Source organism: Sminthopsis crassicaudata, chromosome 6 (genome assembly GCF_048593235.1).
Source record: "Sminthopsis crassicaudata isolate SCR6 chromosome 6, ASM4859323v1, whole genome shotgun sequence".
Taxonomy (NCBI): domain Eukaryota; kingdom Metazoa; phylum Chordata; class Mammalia; order Dasyuromorphia; family Dasyuridae; genus Sminthopsis; species Sminthopsis crassicaudata.
The window spans coordinates 243,580,049-243,597,747 of record NC_133622.1 but is presented as its reverse complement, the minus strand read 5'-3'; the positions used below and the strand labels follow the sequence as shown (position 1 = coordinate 243,597,747).

Genomic DNA, 17,699 nt, shown 5'->3' with positions numbered 1-17,699 from the left:
TCCCTCATTTATATATAAATAATAAAACTAGGGGGCAGCTAGGTGGTGTAGTGGATAGAGCACCAGTCCTGAATTCAGGAGGATCTGAGTTCAAATTTGATCTCAGACACTTCCTAGCTGTGTGACCCTGGGCAAGTCCCTTAACCCCAGCCTCAGAAAAAATAAAAAATAAAATAAAATAAAACTAAGACCCAAAGAAAGAAAAGAATGGAAAGGATCATCACTCCATAGATTTAAAGTTAAAAGGGACCTTCAGATCTTCTAGTTCACACCCTTTATTTTGTCCAAGAGGGCATTGAGGTCTAAGGACGATCTGATTTGATGAAGGTAGTAAGGCACCCAGACAAGGTTCTCCGAATCCAGAACCAAGTATCTTGACATTCCTGTGAAGCTTTCTGACATAATCTGTCTGGACATCTTTTATTTATCTTTCCTCATATCTTCCCAATCCTATTAAGGAAGGATGGGATAAGATATGGAAATTTCAGGAGTCACTAAAGACAATTGGATCTCAAGGACGAGAGTGGTTTGGTGGAAAGGGGAGCATGGATTTGGAAATTGGACATCTGGTGGTCTTCCACGCACCAACTGTGTGATCTTGAGTCAGTCCCTTCACTTCCCTGAGACTGTTTCTTCATTTGTACAATAATCATACTTGCCCTGCCTAGAACAGGTTTATGATGACCAAATAAGAAAGTGTAGAAGAAAACAATTTTGGATTTTTTATAAGTAGATAAAGCAAATTCATATAATGTGATCTAATAGTAATAGTCTTCTGTTCAGCTGATTCTGAGAGAGAGAGAGAGAGGGCACTCTGCGGGCAGAGTGGACTTGGGGAGCCATTGCGATCGCTTTCTAGAGGTTTCTTCTCTTTATGTTAATGCAGAAGGTGTTGCTGATGTAATTTTAACAACTTATATTTCTAAAACGTTGTAAGGCACTTTCCTCCTAGCTGCATTGTGGAGTAAGTACTGCAAGTATTATTAATTACCACAAATTATTATTAATCACATCTGAGAGTAGAAAAAAAACCCTGGGTTTCAGAGAGGAAAGTGACTTACCTGAGTTTATGGAGATTTTTTTAATTAAAGCTTTTTATTTTCAAAACATATGCATGGATAAGTTTTCAACATTGATTCTTACAAAACCAAATTTCCCACCCCCTCCCCTAGAAGGCAAGTAATCCAATATATGTTAAACATGTTAAAAATATATGTTAAATCCAATATATGCAGGCAGATTTATACAATTATCTTGTTGCACAAGAAAAATCAGATCATAAAGGAAAAAATGAGAAAGAAAATAAAATGCAGGCAAACAGTAACAAAAAGAGAGAGTTCCCACAGTCCTCTCTCTCTGGGTGCAGATGGCTCTCTTTATCACAAGATCATTGGAACTGGCCTGAATCATCTCCTTGTGGAAAAGAGCCGTGTTATGGAGATCTTTTTATTGAAATTCAATGCTTTTTCCAAGATACCCTCTTGCAAGGTCAGGTTGTAAACTGAGAAATTTCCTTGTAATTGACAGAAGTGCCTTGTCTATTATCTCTATAGGGCTGAGAGAAATGTCCTTGAGTTCCTGTCTATCCATCATACACAGATCAATCAACCAGCAAGCATTTAGTTCTGGGCCAGGTGCTTGGATCTATGCAGACAGAAGCAAACAGCTCTCAGGCAGGACCTGTAGTCGGTGATGATGCTGATGTCACCACAAAAGTTTTTCAAGGAAGTTTTGATTTAGAAGGACCAGAAGGTGTTAAAGAGCCCTTAACGCATCGAATCCTTTGTTCTTTAGCCCACCGCACTGCTCTCTCTCTTTTTGTGCAAGAGTTTGAGTGAGGAGGGAGTTGTGCACTCTGCCAGGATCTGGCACTGAAGAACAGACTTATTTGGATGGTGGATTAGGGATCTGCAAGGAGGTGAGTATATGCAGAAGGTGGAAAATTGTCTCTGAAACTGAACACAAAGACCTGGCAAACTCCACATGGGAATAGGGGATGGCTCCTCTATGAGAATGTTTTAAATTTATTCCCCCCTCTTTTTTTACTTCTGTCCATTCTTCTCTTTCAAGCATCTTTTTCTTTTCCATCTACTTCTCTCCCTTTTATTCTCGAATCCCTTTCTCTCCTATCATCTTTGTTCATATCTAATACTCATAAGCCTCCCCGTCTTCCCTCTGCTTTCCTCTGTTCTGTAATTCCCACTCTTCCATCTCTAAGTCTATGAACCTACGGGGAGTTTTTGCTTGCCTTATACCACAGCCAGTCCCACTGTCAAAGTGGGTGCAGATGATCAGGTTACTCGTTCAAATGGAGAAGTAGCTAAACATGAAACAATAGACAGTTAAAAAACCGATATCACAGGGTAACTGTCTGCCATTATTTCCCCAGAACCTGATAAGAGACTTTGGCTTTCACCACTTAGTCTTTATCTTACATCTCAGGCTATTGGCCAATCTCAGTGACTAATAGCCTAGTTTTAGGATTCTCTCTCTCTCTCTCTCTCTCTCTCTCTCTCTCTCTCTCTCTCTCTCTCTCTCTCTCTCTCTCTCTCTCTCTCTCTCTCGCTCTCTCTCTGTCTGTCTTTCTCTTTCTCTGTCTTTTTCTCTCTCTGTGTCTCTGTCTCTGTCTCTCTTTCTCTCACATTCTCTCTATCCTCTCTCTGCTGTCTCTCTCTCTCTCTCTCTCTCTCTCTCTCTCTCTCTCTCTCTCTCTCTCTCTCTCTCTCTCTCTCTCTCTCTCTCCCTCTCTCTCTCTCTGTCTTTCTCTTTCTCTGTCTTTTTCTCTCTCTCTGTGTCTTTCTGTGTGTCCCTGTCTCTCTCTCTCTGTCTCTCACATTCTCTCTATCCTCTCTCTCTTTCTCTGCTGTCTTTGTCTCTCTTTCTCTGTGTGTGTGTGTGTGTGTCTGTCTGTCTCTTTCTGTGTGTGTGTCTCTCCCTCTGTCTCTCTCTCTGTCTCTTTGCCCCTCTCTGCCTCTCTCTTTCTGTGTGTGTCTCTCCTTCTGTCTATTTCTCTCTGTGTCTCTTTGCCTCTCTGTCTCTCTCTCACTCTCTCTGTCTCTCTGTCACACACACACACACACACACACACACACACACACATATGTCTCCTGCTAGGAAGAAAGATCGTGAGCCTCAGGCTAAGGTCTTTTTCTTGGAGGCATGGGACAGAGCTGTCTCTACTTATATCCTCTTTCAGACCAAGCAGAGATTAAAAATCCATGCTCCTATCTTAAGCCACCCCAAGATCCTGAGGCCTCCTGCTTGTGAGACCAAGGTCTGGGGTTCTAGTTCTATATAGATTTTCACACTTAGTATAAAAACATCTGACTATGGTCATTGTCACTCCAAGTCCAGCCAGCCATCATGTGGCTCTATGCTTTTGCTCTCTATAGAGCCTTTGAGAGAGTGTGGGTGATTGACAGATACTCATCCCAATCAATGAAGAAAAACTTAAAAGGCATCCTCTTAGGCCTAGGTCAATTGATTCATTTTCTAATCCTAACATGGCTCTTATAAGGATTTTCCTTCTTACTTCAAAACTTTCTCTTGATCCCTATGACCTAATATTTTCCTGAGAGACCAATAATATTGCCATAACTCTGATTTCACCGGAATCATAACTTCCTTAAACCTGAAGCATTTCCATCTTTCCCTGGCATAGAACCCAAAGGGGACTGCTGCTTTCCAAGTGTGAGGGGTCTCACATCAAAGCACTTCCTCAACAGATTCATGACTGGCTCTTATAACTGCTTCCTTGAGTAATATAGGAGGGATGTTCTCCTCTCAGAGATTAATGAGGAACTCTGCCAATTATTAGTTTATCTTTCCTCAGACTTGGGGCAATAACATCTTCCCCATCCTGGCCACTTCCTCTAAAATCCCGATATAATTGTTTAATTATTATTTAATGCCCAACCATCTGAGGCTCTGAGAAATTGAGTTCACATCTCCAGGGAGGCTCCTTGAAAAAGTAGCAAGATCTAAGACCCTTGGCTATTTGAAACAAGAGATTTTGGACAGATGCTCAATTTATCTTCAGATCTATAATTGCTATGACTCTCCCTGCTTACCCCACAGGTTGGAAACTATTGTTTCTTCATTCCCTGGATTATTCAACCAGGCAGAGAATTTGAATCAGAGTAGTGCTCTCCATTGAATTCAGGAAGGATCTCAGGGTTTCAGCAGATCCAAAATTGGGATGCATGCTTCTGAAAAGGGGACCTTTATAAATTAAATTGACATCGTGCTTCCTCCACACTGAAGCCCTATATATTTATTCTTCCTTTTTCTCATTCCCATGACCGTGTTTCTCAGGCCAGTATATTCATTAACAGAGATAATTCCTTCTTCCACCTAGGGTCCTTGGGAGAAGTTCCAAATTGAGGGAAAAGTGGGTCCACACCTCAGCAGAGATAAAACTTGTCCTAATTGTGTCACTTGTCCTATTGGAGACAGTTTTCTTTCTTCATTTGGGTAAAATTTTCAACTTTCTCCCCCTCTTTTCTTAACTATCCTCGTTTCTTGTTGATTCATCTTGTTGATTGATCTAATTAAATTTGGTTATGGGGTAGAATGCAAGTAAGATTTTATATATTTCATGTAAGGTCGGGGATCTACCTCTAAACCATTTACTTGGGCTAATGAAATCATTGGCCAAGATGGTCTTTAGCTTTGTCCCCACTTCTTCGTCTAGGAAGTCAGTGTAGTGCCATGAAGGACTGTATTTGGAGTCAGAAGTCTTAAGTTAAAATTCTGGAGTTGCCAAACTTGTGTGATTTGGGGCAATTTTAATTTCCTTTATTTTTTCTTAGCTATAAAATGAGAGAGTTGGTTTAAATAATCTAAATTCTAAAGTCACTTTCCCTTGCTGAACCTTGGTTTTTCTGTTCCACAAAATGGACACAATCATATAAGCACTACCAATATTTTTGTTTTTGTTGTTGTCCATTTTGAGGAAACCTCTATAGAGAACTAGAGAAACATGGACTTTATTCATCTCTAGTATGTTCCATTAACTTTCTTTTGGAGATTGTGGATTCTTCTGAAAGGGATAGATTCTAAATATTGGGGTAATGAGTCTGAAGCTTTTCTTATGTCTTTTAGCAACTTTCCCCTCTATCTATTCCTCCCCATTACGGCCCAGCAGTGTCAATACCATATCCTTGTACTGAAATCTGTTACAGCCTCTACCTCCAACCAAAAAGAAATTACCTCTGAGAGATGCTTTAAGATCATTAACCTTCCTGAAGACCTGAAAAGTCTAGACGCTATCCATGGTACTTGCAGGGAGGCAAAGAAAGAGCTTGGCCAAAATTGATTACGCTCTTTGTCTTTGTTTTGTAAACAAGGCCATTAATCTAGAGCTACTAGAGGAAATGGACTCTTGTCCAGATTGTGGAATCAAAGGGCCAGAGATAAGAGAGCTCTTATCTCTGATGGCCACTCTCTAAGAAGGAGAAGGAAGGGACCACCGAATTAGTCTCAGCTGCTGAAGATAATATTCTGCAATCCAAGAGAGAGGACACAATTTATGTCCGGGGAGATCCAGGATTTCAAACTATTAGATACCTGATAGTCAAACAACCTACATTTGCAGAAACTCAGGTGAGTGGGAGCTAGAGTGGGGTGGAGGTCATAGGAACCGAGAAATTGGGAGAATGAGAAGTACTTAGAAGATATGGATCTTTTTATTTTAATACTACGTAGGCTAGAGAGGAAATGTATTTTAGCTATCGTTGGAATTGGGGGGGGGCAATTCTTGGAAACTGAACTGAAATCTGTGTCTCTGAGATTCACTTTGAATGATCTTCCTCTTCTATCATCATTTCCTTGTACCCATTTCTGCCTTTTTTTTTCCTCTACAGTTTCTTAGCGATTCTGTCAGAAGAACTGCAGGAGCAATCCACAATTCCAACTTCAACTACAAACTCCAGGACTTAGTTAAAGGAACCAACCAAAGTTGAATTTGGATTGAAGCTTACACTACTGGCTGGGTAATAAAAGAGGTCAAATATGTGCATGATTATTTCTTCCCTGACCTTTCTTAAAGGAGTTCTGATATATCCCCTCAACTTATCCCAGACCCTTCAACTGTGGAAAGTCTGTGGAGAATCCCTGGTGATAAATATCCACCCTCACACACAATTTTCTTGAGAAGCAGAATTTGGTAAAAGATTCCTGTGAATCTGAGAATATAGTAAATGTCCAAATCCCAGAGAACTTGACATCTATTTAACATCCTCAGTACATGGAGACTCAAGCTCATAATGTAGTAGGTGAGAATCACAGGGAATTAGTTGGACAAGATGAGCCGTTAATGCTGTTCTCATATCTAAGATTTCATGTTTTGTTTTCATTGGCTGGGATGTTTTGGAACTCATCAGTCTCCCCCACTTTGACCTGCCTTTCCCCGTCTTGTCTATAGTATTTGTTCAATAGATTTAAATGGATTGATAGAAACAGCTGGAATTTTTCATACTGGGGAAACAGGCCAGCCACTATTGGGGTCGCTATGTAACTGTCGAGAACATGGAGGGTGGAAGTGACATCAAGAAAGTCCTATAATGATGTCTTTAGCTCCACTTGAGCTTCTTGAGAGTCCATAGCCTTGAGACTCCAAAGTTGAAAGCGGAGGAGAGAATCCCCATCCCAGTGACATTACAAGAGTTCTTTATATGGAAACTGGAATAATTTCTATCTTCCTTTACCAATTGTGGAGGAGGATGTTATGAGCTCTTCTTGTCATCCCAATTTTGGAGTGATAGAATTGGGACAATGTAATTCCCTAGTGGCTGTTTTCTCATTTTAAAATGAAAGGCTTGGGCTTGATGGTTTTTAGGGTCCATTTCAACCTAACATTCTAGGTTCAGACAGTTCTTCCAGCTCTGACATATTCACATCTTGTTCTTTCAGGGATAGGGCTGGCAGATTATCTTCCTTCTGCTCTCTCCCTTAGTGGTGCTTGGTTAGGACTTCTTACCACAGACCAGTGCCCATTATCTGTTTTTATTGAGTCAAGAAGCAGTTCTATTCAGTTTTTGTGCCTCTCCACTTCTACCCTTGCTTAGAATAGACCTTAAATGAATTACTTAGAGCCATACAAGTCAGAGTTAAAAGGGATATTAAAGATCACCTAATTCAACATCCTCCAATTTTTTTCAGAGAAAGCAACTGAGAAGTAACAGAAGAGAAGGGACTTATTCTAGATCATACAAGTGATAGAGTAGAATTTGGGTTGTAGGAGAACACCAAATCTAGTGCTTTTTCCATCACGGAATGCTACCTCCTTCTTTGGAACAGTCAAATAAAAGGAACATCTGAGCAATTTAGCTGTCATCCTATGTGGAGGAGAAAGGGTAATCTAGGTGTCTTATCAAAACTACTTAGCATTTCTTAGGGTTGAGTCTTGGGTAGTAAATAGTCTTCGGTAGTAATCTACTTCTGTAGATACTTCCAATATTTGGAAGTCACCAAAGAAGTCAGTCTTCTGTAGTAAACTTTGGTCTTTCTGGGAGAAACTATAGAGTCCATGATTATTTATTTTCAATGTAGAGTCTCAGGTATTTTTCAAAATGATAACTGGCATGATAAGGCATAATGATAAGGTGGGCTCCTCATAACCAGGTGAGGGAGATAGGGCCAGGATCATGGGATCCATTTACCTGATACGGAAACAGATATGACAGGAAAAATAACCAATATTTACATCGTCCCTTAAGATATACAAAGGAATGCATTTTGTTTGCTTATTCATTTTCTTTCCTTTTTGATCTGATTTTTCTTGTGCAGCAAGATAATTGTATAAACATGTTTACATATGTTGAATTTAATAGATATTTAAACATGTATAACATATAATGAATTGCTTGCCATCTAGGGGAAGGGGAGGGGAAAATTTGGAACACAAAGCTATGCAAAGGTCAATGATGAAAAATTATCCACGTATATGTTTTGAAAATACAAAGCTTAAAAAAAACAATGTAAGAAATAAGGGGGTGTGTGTAGGGGGATAATTGACATGTCCTCTTACCCCTGGATACTTTGCCAACGTCTGGCATCCAGAAAATAGCTCATGGCTGCTCTTCAGAGATTGGCCGACTATCAAATAGATTGATAATGGCGTATGGGAAGCTATATCTAAGAAAACTTTTCCAGATTAAGGGGGCTCCATCTTCCTAAGACTGAGGATAAATGTAGAAAGGGAAGCTTCCGTAGAGAAAGATCATGAGACCCCAAATCTATAACTGAAAGGGACTTCAGAGGCCCCATCTAGTCCAATGCTTCCTTTTGTATATGAGCAGTCTGGGAGGTTGGGGCTTGCCCACAGTAATACAGATGGGAAAGGAGGTAGGACCTGAACCAGATCCTCTGATTCCAGAGTGAATGCTCTTTCCACTGTATCATTTGATCTCTTCAAATCCAGGGCAAAAAGTATCAGCTCAAACTAGTCCTATTCCCTCCTCCCCCAATACTAGATCAGGATACTTCTATGGACCAGTTTGGACGTTACCAAGGAGGTTGCTGGGGGTTGGAATTGAGGAATCAACCTCAACAGTGGAGGCTGCTCTCCCTAGCATAAAAGATCAAAAGTGATCTTAGAGATCAATTAACCCATCTTCTCCTCTTGCAAATGGGGAAACCAAGGTCCTGAGGGACTTGAGTACTTGAGGAGAATCAGAATAGTACTCGAGTTTGAGTGAGAGGATCTGGATTCAAGTCCTGCATTTGTTATTTACTACTTGTATGACCATGGGCAATTTGGTAAATCTAATGAGATCTCAAGTTTACCACATAAAATGAGGGAATAGCTTTTTTAAAAGTTCCATCTAATTAAAGAAGGGAAAAGGACCTGTATGTGCAAAAATGTTTGTGGCAGCCCTCTTTGTAGTGTTTGTAGTTCTGTCAATAAAAAGCTATAATAATAAAAAAATTAATAAAAATAAAAAGTTCCATCTATCTCAAAATCTCTGATAAGAGCATCAAAATGCCCTGGGTTCAAGCACCTCTAATACATGTTGCCTCTGTCATCCTGGGCAAATCACCTAATCTCTCAGGGCCAGGAGGCAATTCTTTAAGATTCCAAGTTACAGAATAATGCTGATCCACTTGGGTAGAAAGAGTTTGTTATACCGATACACTACAGGTCTGGCGAAGACAAAGGTAGACCTATTCCAGTGAGAGAAATGATTATTCATAACCAATCATTTGGGGAGAGGAAGAGTTCGTCCCTTCTTCTAATATACCGATTTTTAAAAGTTCACTCTCTTGACTTACATGAACTTGTGCTAAGTGAAGTGAGCAGAACCAGGAAATCATTGCACACGGCAACAAGAAGATTATACGATGATCAATTCTGATGAACATGACTCTCTTCAACAATGAGATGATTTAGAGCAGTTCCAATGATCTTGTAATGAAGATAGCCACCTACACCCAGAGAGAGAACTGTGGGAATTGAGTGTGGATCACACAACACAGAATTTTCACTCTTTTTGTTGTTGTTTGCTTGTATTTTATTTTCTTTCTCATTTTTTTTATTTGATTTCATTTATTTTGTGCTGCAACATAATTGTATAAATATATATGCATATATTAGATTTAACATATATATTTCTACCATGTTTAACATATATTGGACTGCTTGCCATCTAGGGAAGGGAGTGGGAGAAGGGGGGGATTGAAACACAAAGTTTTGCAAGGGTTAACATTGAAGAAATTTAAAAAATAAAAAAAGAGTTCTTCAAAGAAGAAAAAAAATAAGTTCACTCTCTTGAAGGACATTGTTGAAGAGAAATATGATTCTCATATTAATTGATATGTTCTGGGTAATGAATATACTAATACAGATTTCTCAGAGTTTTTTCTCGTGAGGGATTCAGAAACTCACTATGCAGCTTAAAATTATCAATCATTCTGACAAGACTATATTCCTGTGCTGTACTGTACCTGTATACAATCAATGAAGTGAATCGAAGATACAGAAAAGTTCCTGTTATAGAACTCTGGGTCCTTGCCACTAGGAAAGGGTGGTCACTACCCTTAAGATTTCAAATATCCCGAGGATTACTATATTGTCTTCCCCTTGTGGGGGCTTGTTCTCGGGAATGGCTCCAACCTTGGAAATGGTTGTTTTGCAATCCACCCTCCCTTCTCCCTTCAGATTTGTGTATAAAATATCTGCCTTTTCTGCAACAGATGAGATCTCCCCTTAGGAGATTGGTTTGCAAACTGTATTCCTCACTTTGAAAGTGTAATTACTTTAATTAAACCATTATTGTTCCCTAAAAACCTGTCTCAAGGCCTGCTTGGTGCAGCTCAACCTATTCCCAGTTTAGAAATCAATACATTAAAATTCTATTAATGATTCTTTGAATAGATTGCCCCAAACTGGGGGTGATGTGGGTATAGATAATCTGCCCAAAGGTGACATGATATCACTCTCAGTTCCTTATTTTTAACATAGCCCACCTCCCATTGTGTTATCCAGGGTTGATTGCCACTCTTCAAAAACATTTACTTGTTGAAGGGTATATAAACTGTGAACCCGTCTTCGGTCTCAGAGAGATGGCTCAATGACCATCTTTTTATGAATAATAATGTTTATTTTTATTAATAATTTAATTAATAATACACTGGACTTATGAATAGAACAATTCAATTACCCAGAAAATTATGTCTCTTGGAATTTTTTATTCATCATACCTGTGACTTGCTTAAGGTCACACAGCAGAATCAGGATTTGAATTCAAGGCATCTAATTGCCTGTTGAACACTGCTTCCATCACTTCCTGCCTTGAATCATCAACTCGGTTTTTAGAAAATAACAGATATATGGCATTTTGAAATGTTCATAGAATTTTCCTCACTTTGTCCAGCAGCCATGGGAAGTCAGTGATATCACTATTTAACAGATGAAAAACTGAGACACAAAATTTAACTATCTTGCTTGGGGTCACACAGCAAGGGAGTAATTGAGGCAGAATTTGAACTCAAATCTTCATGAATAAAAGACTAGCATTCTATTTACACTGACATGCTGTCTCATGGAATGAGAGAAGAGGGAAAAGTAAGGGAATTATAACATCCACTTTCCTGGCCAAATGAGGAAGTTTCTCTAAATGGACAGTTTGGGAACTTGTAAAGGGCTAGAACTGAGCAAATGCTCTTGGATAATGGAGCACGTGAGACTAATTGCCGATTGGACAGTTCCCTATTAACATGTTTGAAGGATGACCCTCCCCAACTATTTGGTGCTGGCTGGATGGTGGGTGTGGATAAAGGAGGGGAAGTGACATGAGTGGGTGGAGTAGGAGAAGGAGATTGATTCATTCTCCTGGCCATGGGGAGAGAGGAAGGAGGTGTGGAGATTGCTAGATCTAATCCCCTGACCATGACCGCAAAAGATCAAGAATAAAGACTTTTGATGATCCTGACTCCGACTGATTTCTGGGAAGACAGTTCCAACTAAAACCACTCTCTACTCTGAGTTCTTTTCAAAGGCCAGGATCTGTACTTGACCTGCCCAGCCAGGGAGCATTAGTCAAGGCCTAATATGGCTAATACGTCACAAGGTCAGTGCTTGAGCCCTTCCTGGGCAGGAGGAGAGGGAGAGAATACAGCCATCCCCCACAAACCCTAGCTCCAGGTTGAGATTCTGTGACGCTTTCCCTTGGGATACTGGAATGAAGGCGTCCTCCATGCCCATAGATTCCCATCCAGAGCCACCCCCAAAGCTCTGAGGCTCTTTAGCTCACTTGTGATGTCCTCCAAGGGTTTAAGCTTTGTATGACTTGATGAGATTTACATAGGTTAGATATATTTATACATATGTTCTGGGTAAAGTACAGGCTGAATCAGATGACCTCCCTTTTATTGCCCTGAAACATAAATTACCTTAATGATGTTAGCTCCCCAATGCTATCTCCCTAAAAATTGGCCATTCAAAAATCACTCCTTTGGCTATGGAAGGCTTTGGAAATATTCGAGAATCTCCTAACAAGTCTTGGAAGGGATCACCTTAAAAATCATCAGCGCCAATGGCACAATGGATAGAGCACCAGCCCTCAAGTTAGGAGTTCAAATCTGGTCTCAGACACTTAACACGTCCTAGCTGTGTGATCCTGGGCAAGTCACTTAACCCCAATTGACTAAAAAAAAAATTATCATATAATATATGATATATATATATATATGTATATATATATATATATATACACATATATATATCATCAGCTCCTGGACATTTGAGAATGAATTACTCTTTGAGAGCAAGGACCTGTGGAACTGAAGCAAGGAAAAGCTGCTTGGACTGGGAAGGAGATCAGAAGCAAGCGTTGGATAATTCAATGCAACAAACATTTATTAAGTAGCTCTAATGTGCGAGTCACTGTGCTATAAACTGGCTGTATGAAGACAAAGATGACATAGTCCTTGCCCCCAAGAAGCTCACATTCTACCGAGGGATACAACATGCATGTGGTTATGTAAATACAAGATAATATGAGAGAAGAGAAAGTACCAGCGCTGGGGGAAAGGGGAATCGAGGGAGGCTTCATGGTGAGGTGTCCCATAAGATGAGCATTGAAGGAAGAGCAAAAATAGTGAGATGCGCAGCGTGTGTGTTCCACACGGAGAGGGGAGCCCTAGAAGGACTAGAAGTGGGAGACAAGTTGAGGCAAGAGCTACTAGTCTGATCTGTGATGGGTGTAAAAGGGAAGAATCTGAAATAAAGCTGGGAAGGATGTTTGCATGGAGGCAAAAAGGAGGAACTAAAGCTCCCTAAATAAAGGAATGACCTGAAATAGAAGGTGTGAATATGTGGACAAACTCCTTGTTGTTCTAGGGGTCCTCCTTGGGAACCAGTTTTTCTTCTTTTTTCATTCCATTCCTTTCCACAATAAACTCATGACATATAGTGTGGATACACAGAAAACATCACAGTCACATCAGAGAGATATTCTACACATGCGTATATGCAATAGGAGGATCAAGAGAGTTGCCAGGACAGTGGGATGAAAAAGACTTCAGCCTCTGAGATGGGAGAAGGAGGAGGATGGAGAAGCTTTGACGGGGGTGACAAACTCTCCAGGAGAACGTACTCAGCCGCAGGAGGAAGCACTGCCAATTGGCACGCCGGGAGGTCTGGGAACTGGGTCTGGGTCCTTGTCATTCCCCTTTCCCCATCCTCCCCAGTGGAAGGTCCACTGTTCTGAGGTATAAATCTAGGGAATAAGATTAATGATAAGCTGAAGGGATCCTAGTGACCAATGGAGAAGGCTCCGGAGTCTGTGGATTGCTTTTCCTCTCTGCCCTCCAGGGTCTGATCACTGGGGTACATGGGGTTGGTAGACGTCGCAGATCGCAGGGTTGTCTCATTCACCTGGATGAGAAGGGAGAAGAAAGCAGGAGCTAAAGCAATCTGCTATAGTTTCCATCCAAGCCCAGGGATCGTGCACTTTAATATTTATAATATATATATATATATATATATATTTATAAGCAGTGGCCTTATAAATATTCCAACACAATCCACCCATAATTACATCTTTCCTTTCCTCTCCCTGATGCTCCTTCTCCCATCAGGGTCCTAAAACTGGTCCTTTGCCTTTTACACAGGCATTCCTGCAGGGAAAAGGCTGCCCAAGATGGAGCTCATTGAGTTTATGGCATAAAATCCCAATTACCCATGTTTTCTGTGCTGAAAATTCCAGGCAAATTATAGCACAAGCCAACTCAACAAGACTTTCCCAACACAAGGAAGCAGAGTGACACACCAGGAAAGCAGTTTTCCTGTTCCTCCCTGGTTCTTTGACTTTCCCTTCTGCCAAAACAGTCAACTCGGCAGCCAGAGTATTAGGGTCAATTTTGGGAATGCTACCCAGAAATCTTGGGTCTCTGTGATTTTTAATTTCTACCTATGGATGATGGGAGAGGGAGGTCCCCTTATCGGGGTACCAGCAGCAGTTACTACCTCAGTTCTCTTAGCCTGACCTTGTGGTGCTGGTATCTCTGAGTGGCTCTTCCAGGAGCAGCCAGAAACTCTCCACAGCTGCTGCTCCATTATTCTGGCTCTTCCCTTCTATCCCACCTTCATCTCTTGGGCTCCTTACCTCTTCAAACTTCTTGGCTTTGTACTGGTCGGCGCCCTTCAGGAAGTTAAGGAGGATGATGTCACAGAGGACTGTGCCCTGGAGAGAGAGACAGTTAGTGGACAAGCCCCAAGGAAGTAGATCTGGCACAGGCAGGGGCAAGGGCAGACACAGGGGATGGGGAGGGCAGAAGCCACAACTCTACTTAATCAGCGTAAAATTAGTAACAACCCATATTTCTGTGGGGTGACCAGTCTACATACTTTCTTCCCAGTGACTTGAAGAGACAGAGAATGCAAGCATTTGCATCCCTATTTTATAGATGAAAAAATGGAGATTTGGTGACATAAAAGTCACAGAGCTATGAAGTACCAGAGATTTCCTTCAGATTCTGAATCCAACATTCAATTTAAAAAATTTTCCAATAGTATTTTATTTTTTCAAATAATACATGTACCTGTCATTGGGGGGAGGGACTAGAGGGAGAGGGGGATAATTTGGAAAAATGAATACAAGGGATAATATTATAAAAAATATATATATAATAAAAATTATTAAGTAAAAAAAATAATAATACATGTAGTGAATTTTTGTAAGACTAGGTTCCAAATTTTTTTCCTTGATTCCCTTACCTTCCCCTTTCCAAGATGGTAAACAATTGGATATAGGTTAAATATGTGCAATTCTTTTAAACATTAAATCTAATATTCTATATTCTAAGGGCAGAAGGAAAGACAAAGACATGGATAGAGGCAAGGAAAAGGGGGACGTGCCCTTTACCAAATACTAACTTTCTATTTACTTTGACAATCCCAAAACTCATTTTCACGACAAACCAGTGAACAGAGTTGATCGTCACATGAGATGTCATTAAATCTAATATTCTATATTCTAAAGGCAAAAGGAAAAACAAAGACATGGATACAAGCAAGGAAAAGGGGGGCATGCCCTTTACCAAATACTAACTATCTATTTACTTTGGCCATTCCAAAACTCATTTTCATGGCAACCCAAGGAACAGAGTTGACCGTCACATGAGATGTCATTAGATCTAATATTCTATATTCTAAGGGCAGAAGGAAAGACAGAGACATGGATAGAGGCAAGGAAAAGGGGGACGTACCCTCTACCAAATACTAACTTTCTGTTTATTTTGGCCATCCCAAAACTAATTTTCATGGCAACCCAGGGAACAGAGTTGATCGTCACATGAGATGCCATCATAAGACAGCCAGATGAGCAGAGGGAAGATGAAAACTTGCCTTAGTTGTGTTGCTCCAATGTCATCATGGAGCTTCTCTTCCCACCCTAACATTGGGGAAATGCTCAAGTGACAGGAGCCCAAACTCACCACTCCCACTGAGGTAAAGGCTGCCACAGAGCTGATGATAGTGGGTATGATATTGAACTTGCCAGCCTGCAGACACAATGTGACAGAGTGAGCTCAAAGAAAAAAAAGAATACTGGAGGATATTTCATAAAATGCCCTCACTTTAGAACAATCCTATATGGAACCCAAGAGACTTTAGATTCCAAGAGGGAAAGAATCCCAAAGGTTCATTGGTCTCCTTCCCTGATGATCCCCATCTTCCCTGGACATCCTCCCTCCCCTTCCCATTGTGGTCTGGTTTGAGGACTCACATTTCCATATACCAGTACATCAAAACGGATACCAAACGCCTTCAGGAGTGTCCGATACTCACTTCCATTCTCCATTTTAAAATACTTGGCAAACCTACAATCCGAGAAAAAGTTAAAAAAGAAAAGATAATAAACTCAACGGTGCTCTCCCTCGACCACCATCATACTTCCCAAAATAAATGGTTTTTCTCTTTAGCGAAATCCTCTGACCCCAGGCCATTCCAATATAGAAGAGATCATTATTATATACATTCTTTTTTTCTGTCTTAGATTTTGGAGAATTTTATTCCTGAAAACCTCTCATCTTTTTGCTGATTTCACTTCATAATATTACAATGTAGAATATTACCCATCCTTTCACTGAACACTTTGTAATTTGCCTCCCACAAAATATAGTATATATCAGATTATATACAATCTGACTTATTTTCTTTATTAAGAATTAATTCTAATAGAAAGGATTTTTTCTGAATCCAAAGTTCTAGTCACTTCTATGTCAGTACCCTATTCCTTCTTTTAAGCAGAACCAGATGTTACATACAGAAGCATTACGAAGCAACTGATTGGACATCGTGGAAGCACATGATCCTGTGAGAGACAATATGCTATCGCTGAAAGAGAAGTAGAATTACAGTCTTATTGACTTGAGTTGAAATTCATAGGCTGTGGTCTAGGTCTAGGCCGGTCATTTGAGTTCCCCGGGGTTCAGATTCCCTGGCCTATAAGTTCAGATGATAATATTAACACCATTTAGCTCAGTCACTGAGTTAATTTAAACTATGGAAATGGGAATTGTGAATATATGTTTGCTGAAGCAGCCATACCAGGCCCAGGGAGAGCTGGGAAGCTGAGAGAGAGGGATATTCAGAGCTTGCTCATCTCCCATACCTTGGGGCCCTCTGAACTCCTTAGCATCCAGTGCTTTTATGCTCTGCAAGATACCTCAACACAGGAGGAGATGTAAAAAAAAATCTTAATCTAACAACAACAATAGCTTCCATTGGCATGTGTTTGTAGTTCACAAAACCCTCGTTCCTCAGTCCAAATGTCATCTCCTTAATGAGGTTTTTCCCAGTTCCCTCAGGAAACAGAATTGTTAGTACCCTTTGCTATGAAATTCTTTTCTATTTCCTGAATTTACTTATGTGTCAATATTCTATATTCCCAGTAGAATGCAAGCTCTTAAGGGCAGAAACCATCACAGGTTTGTATTTCTGTTACCAATGCTCAGTACAGTGCCTGGCAAACAGTAGGTGCTTAATAAATGCTTGTCAATTGAAAATCTCACCCTGAGAGGCACAATCTCCAGTCTTTTAACATGGGCAAAGTGAATATTGGATTTTTTTAGCTGTCATATGGCATGGCTGCCAAATTGAGCCAGCAATCCATGACAACATTATCCCCAGTCACAGCTTTCCCATCCTGGGGATGTGCAATAGACTCCCCCCACCCCCCCACTTAAATCCATTACTTCCTTTTCTGCGAAATGAAAGTGTTGGATTAAATGGTCTCCAAGGCCCCAACCAACTTGGACATCCTGTGTTCTAAAGTCCTACCCTACCTACCTATATTCTAAGCTCCCTTCTAGTTTATCATTTTGTTCCAAGAGCTTTTCCAGCACTATTGATCCATATTCCAGGAGCCAATCCAGCTCTAACAATTAATGTTCGATGTTGTTCTCTGCCTCTGATATTCTGTTCTTAGGTTCATATAGCCCTAACACTCTATGTTCTTTGGTCTTTGTTCTTTGGTCTATGTTTAGGTCTAATTAATGTTCTCTGTTGAAAGGTCCCTTCCAGCTCTGAAATTCAATGATCCAGCATTTTGGCTGAACCAAAGGCGTCCTTGAGGAACATCCCAGTTTTGTGCTGTTCCATCAAAGGATCTCAAAGCACTCTCTATTCCATGGCCTTTCTTTGGGGGAACTCAGAGATAACAATCCCTAGAAATAGGAAGGCAGTAATTATGTGG

The 17,699-nt window shown here is 40.4% G+C and overlaps 1 protein-coding gene across 1 annotated transcript in view; it reads right to left on the bottom strand.

The window, feature by feature from the left end:
- Positions 1–12,341: 12,341 nt before the first annotated feature.
- Positions 12,342–17,699, bottom strand: part of P2RX3 (purinergic receptor P2X 3) — a 37,516-nt gene continuing 32,158 nt past the window's right edge. Inside the window, exons 9-12 of the mRNA XM_074273133.1 lie at positions 15,729–15,822; positions 15,439–15,504; positions 14,109–14,186; positions 12,342–13,378 (exon numbers count right to left, since the gene is read on the bottom strand). Of these exons, the coding sequence (XP_074129234.1) occupies positions 13,256–13,378; positions 14,109–14,186; positions 15,439–15,504; positions 15,729–15,822 (361 nt within the window). The 3' untranslated portion in view covers positions 12,342–13,255. The remainder of the gene's footprint in view (positions 13,379–14,108; positions 14,187–15,438; positions 15,505–15,728; positions 15,823–17,699) is intronic.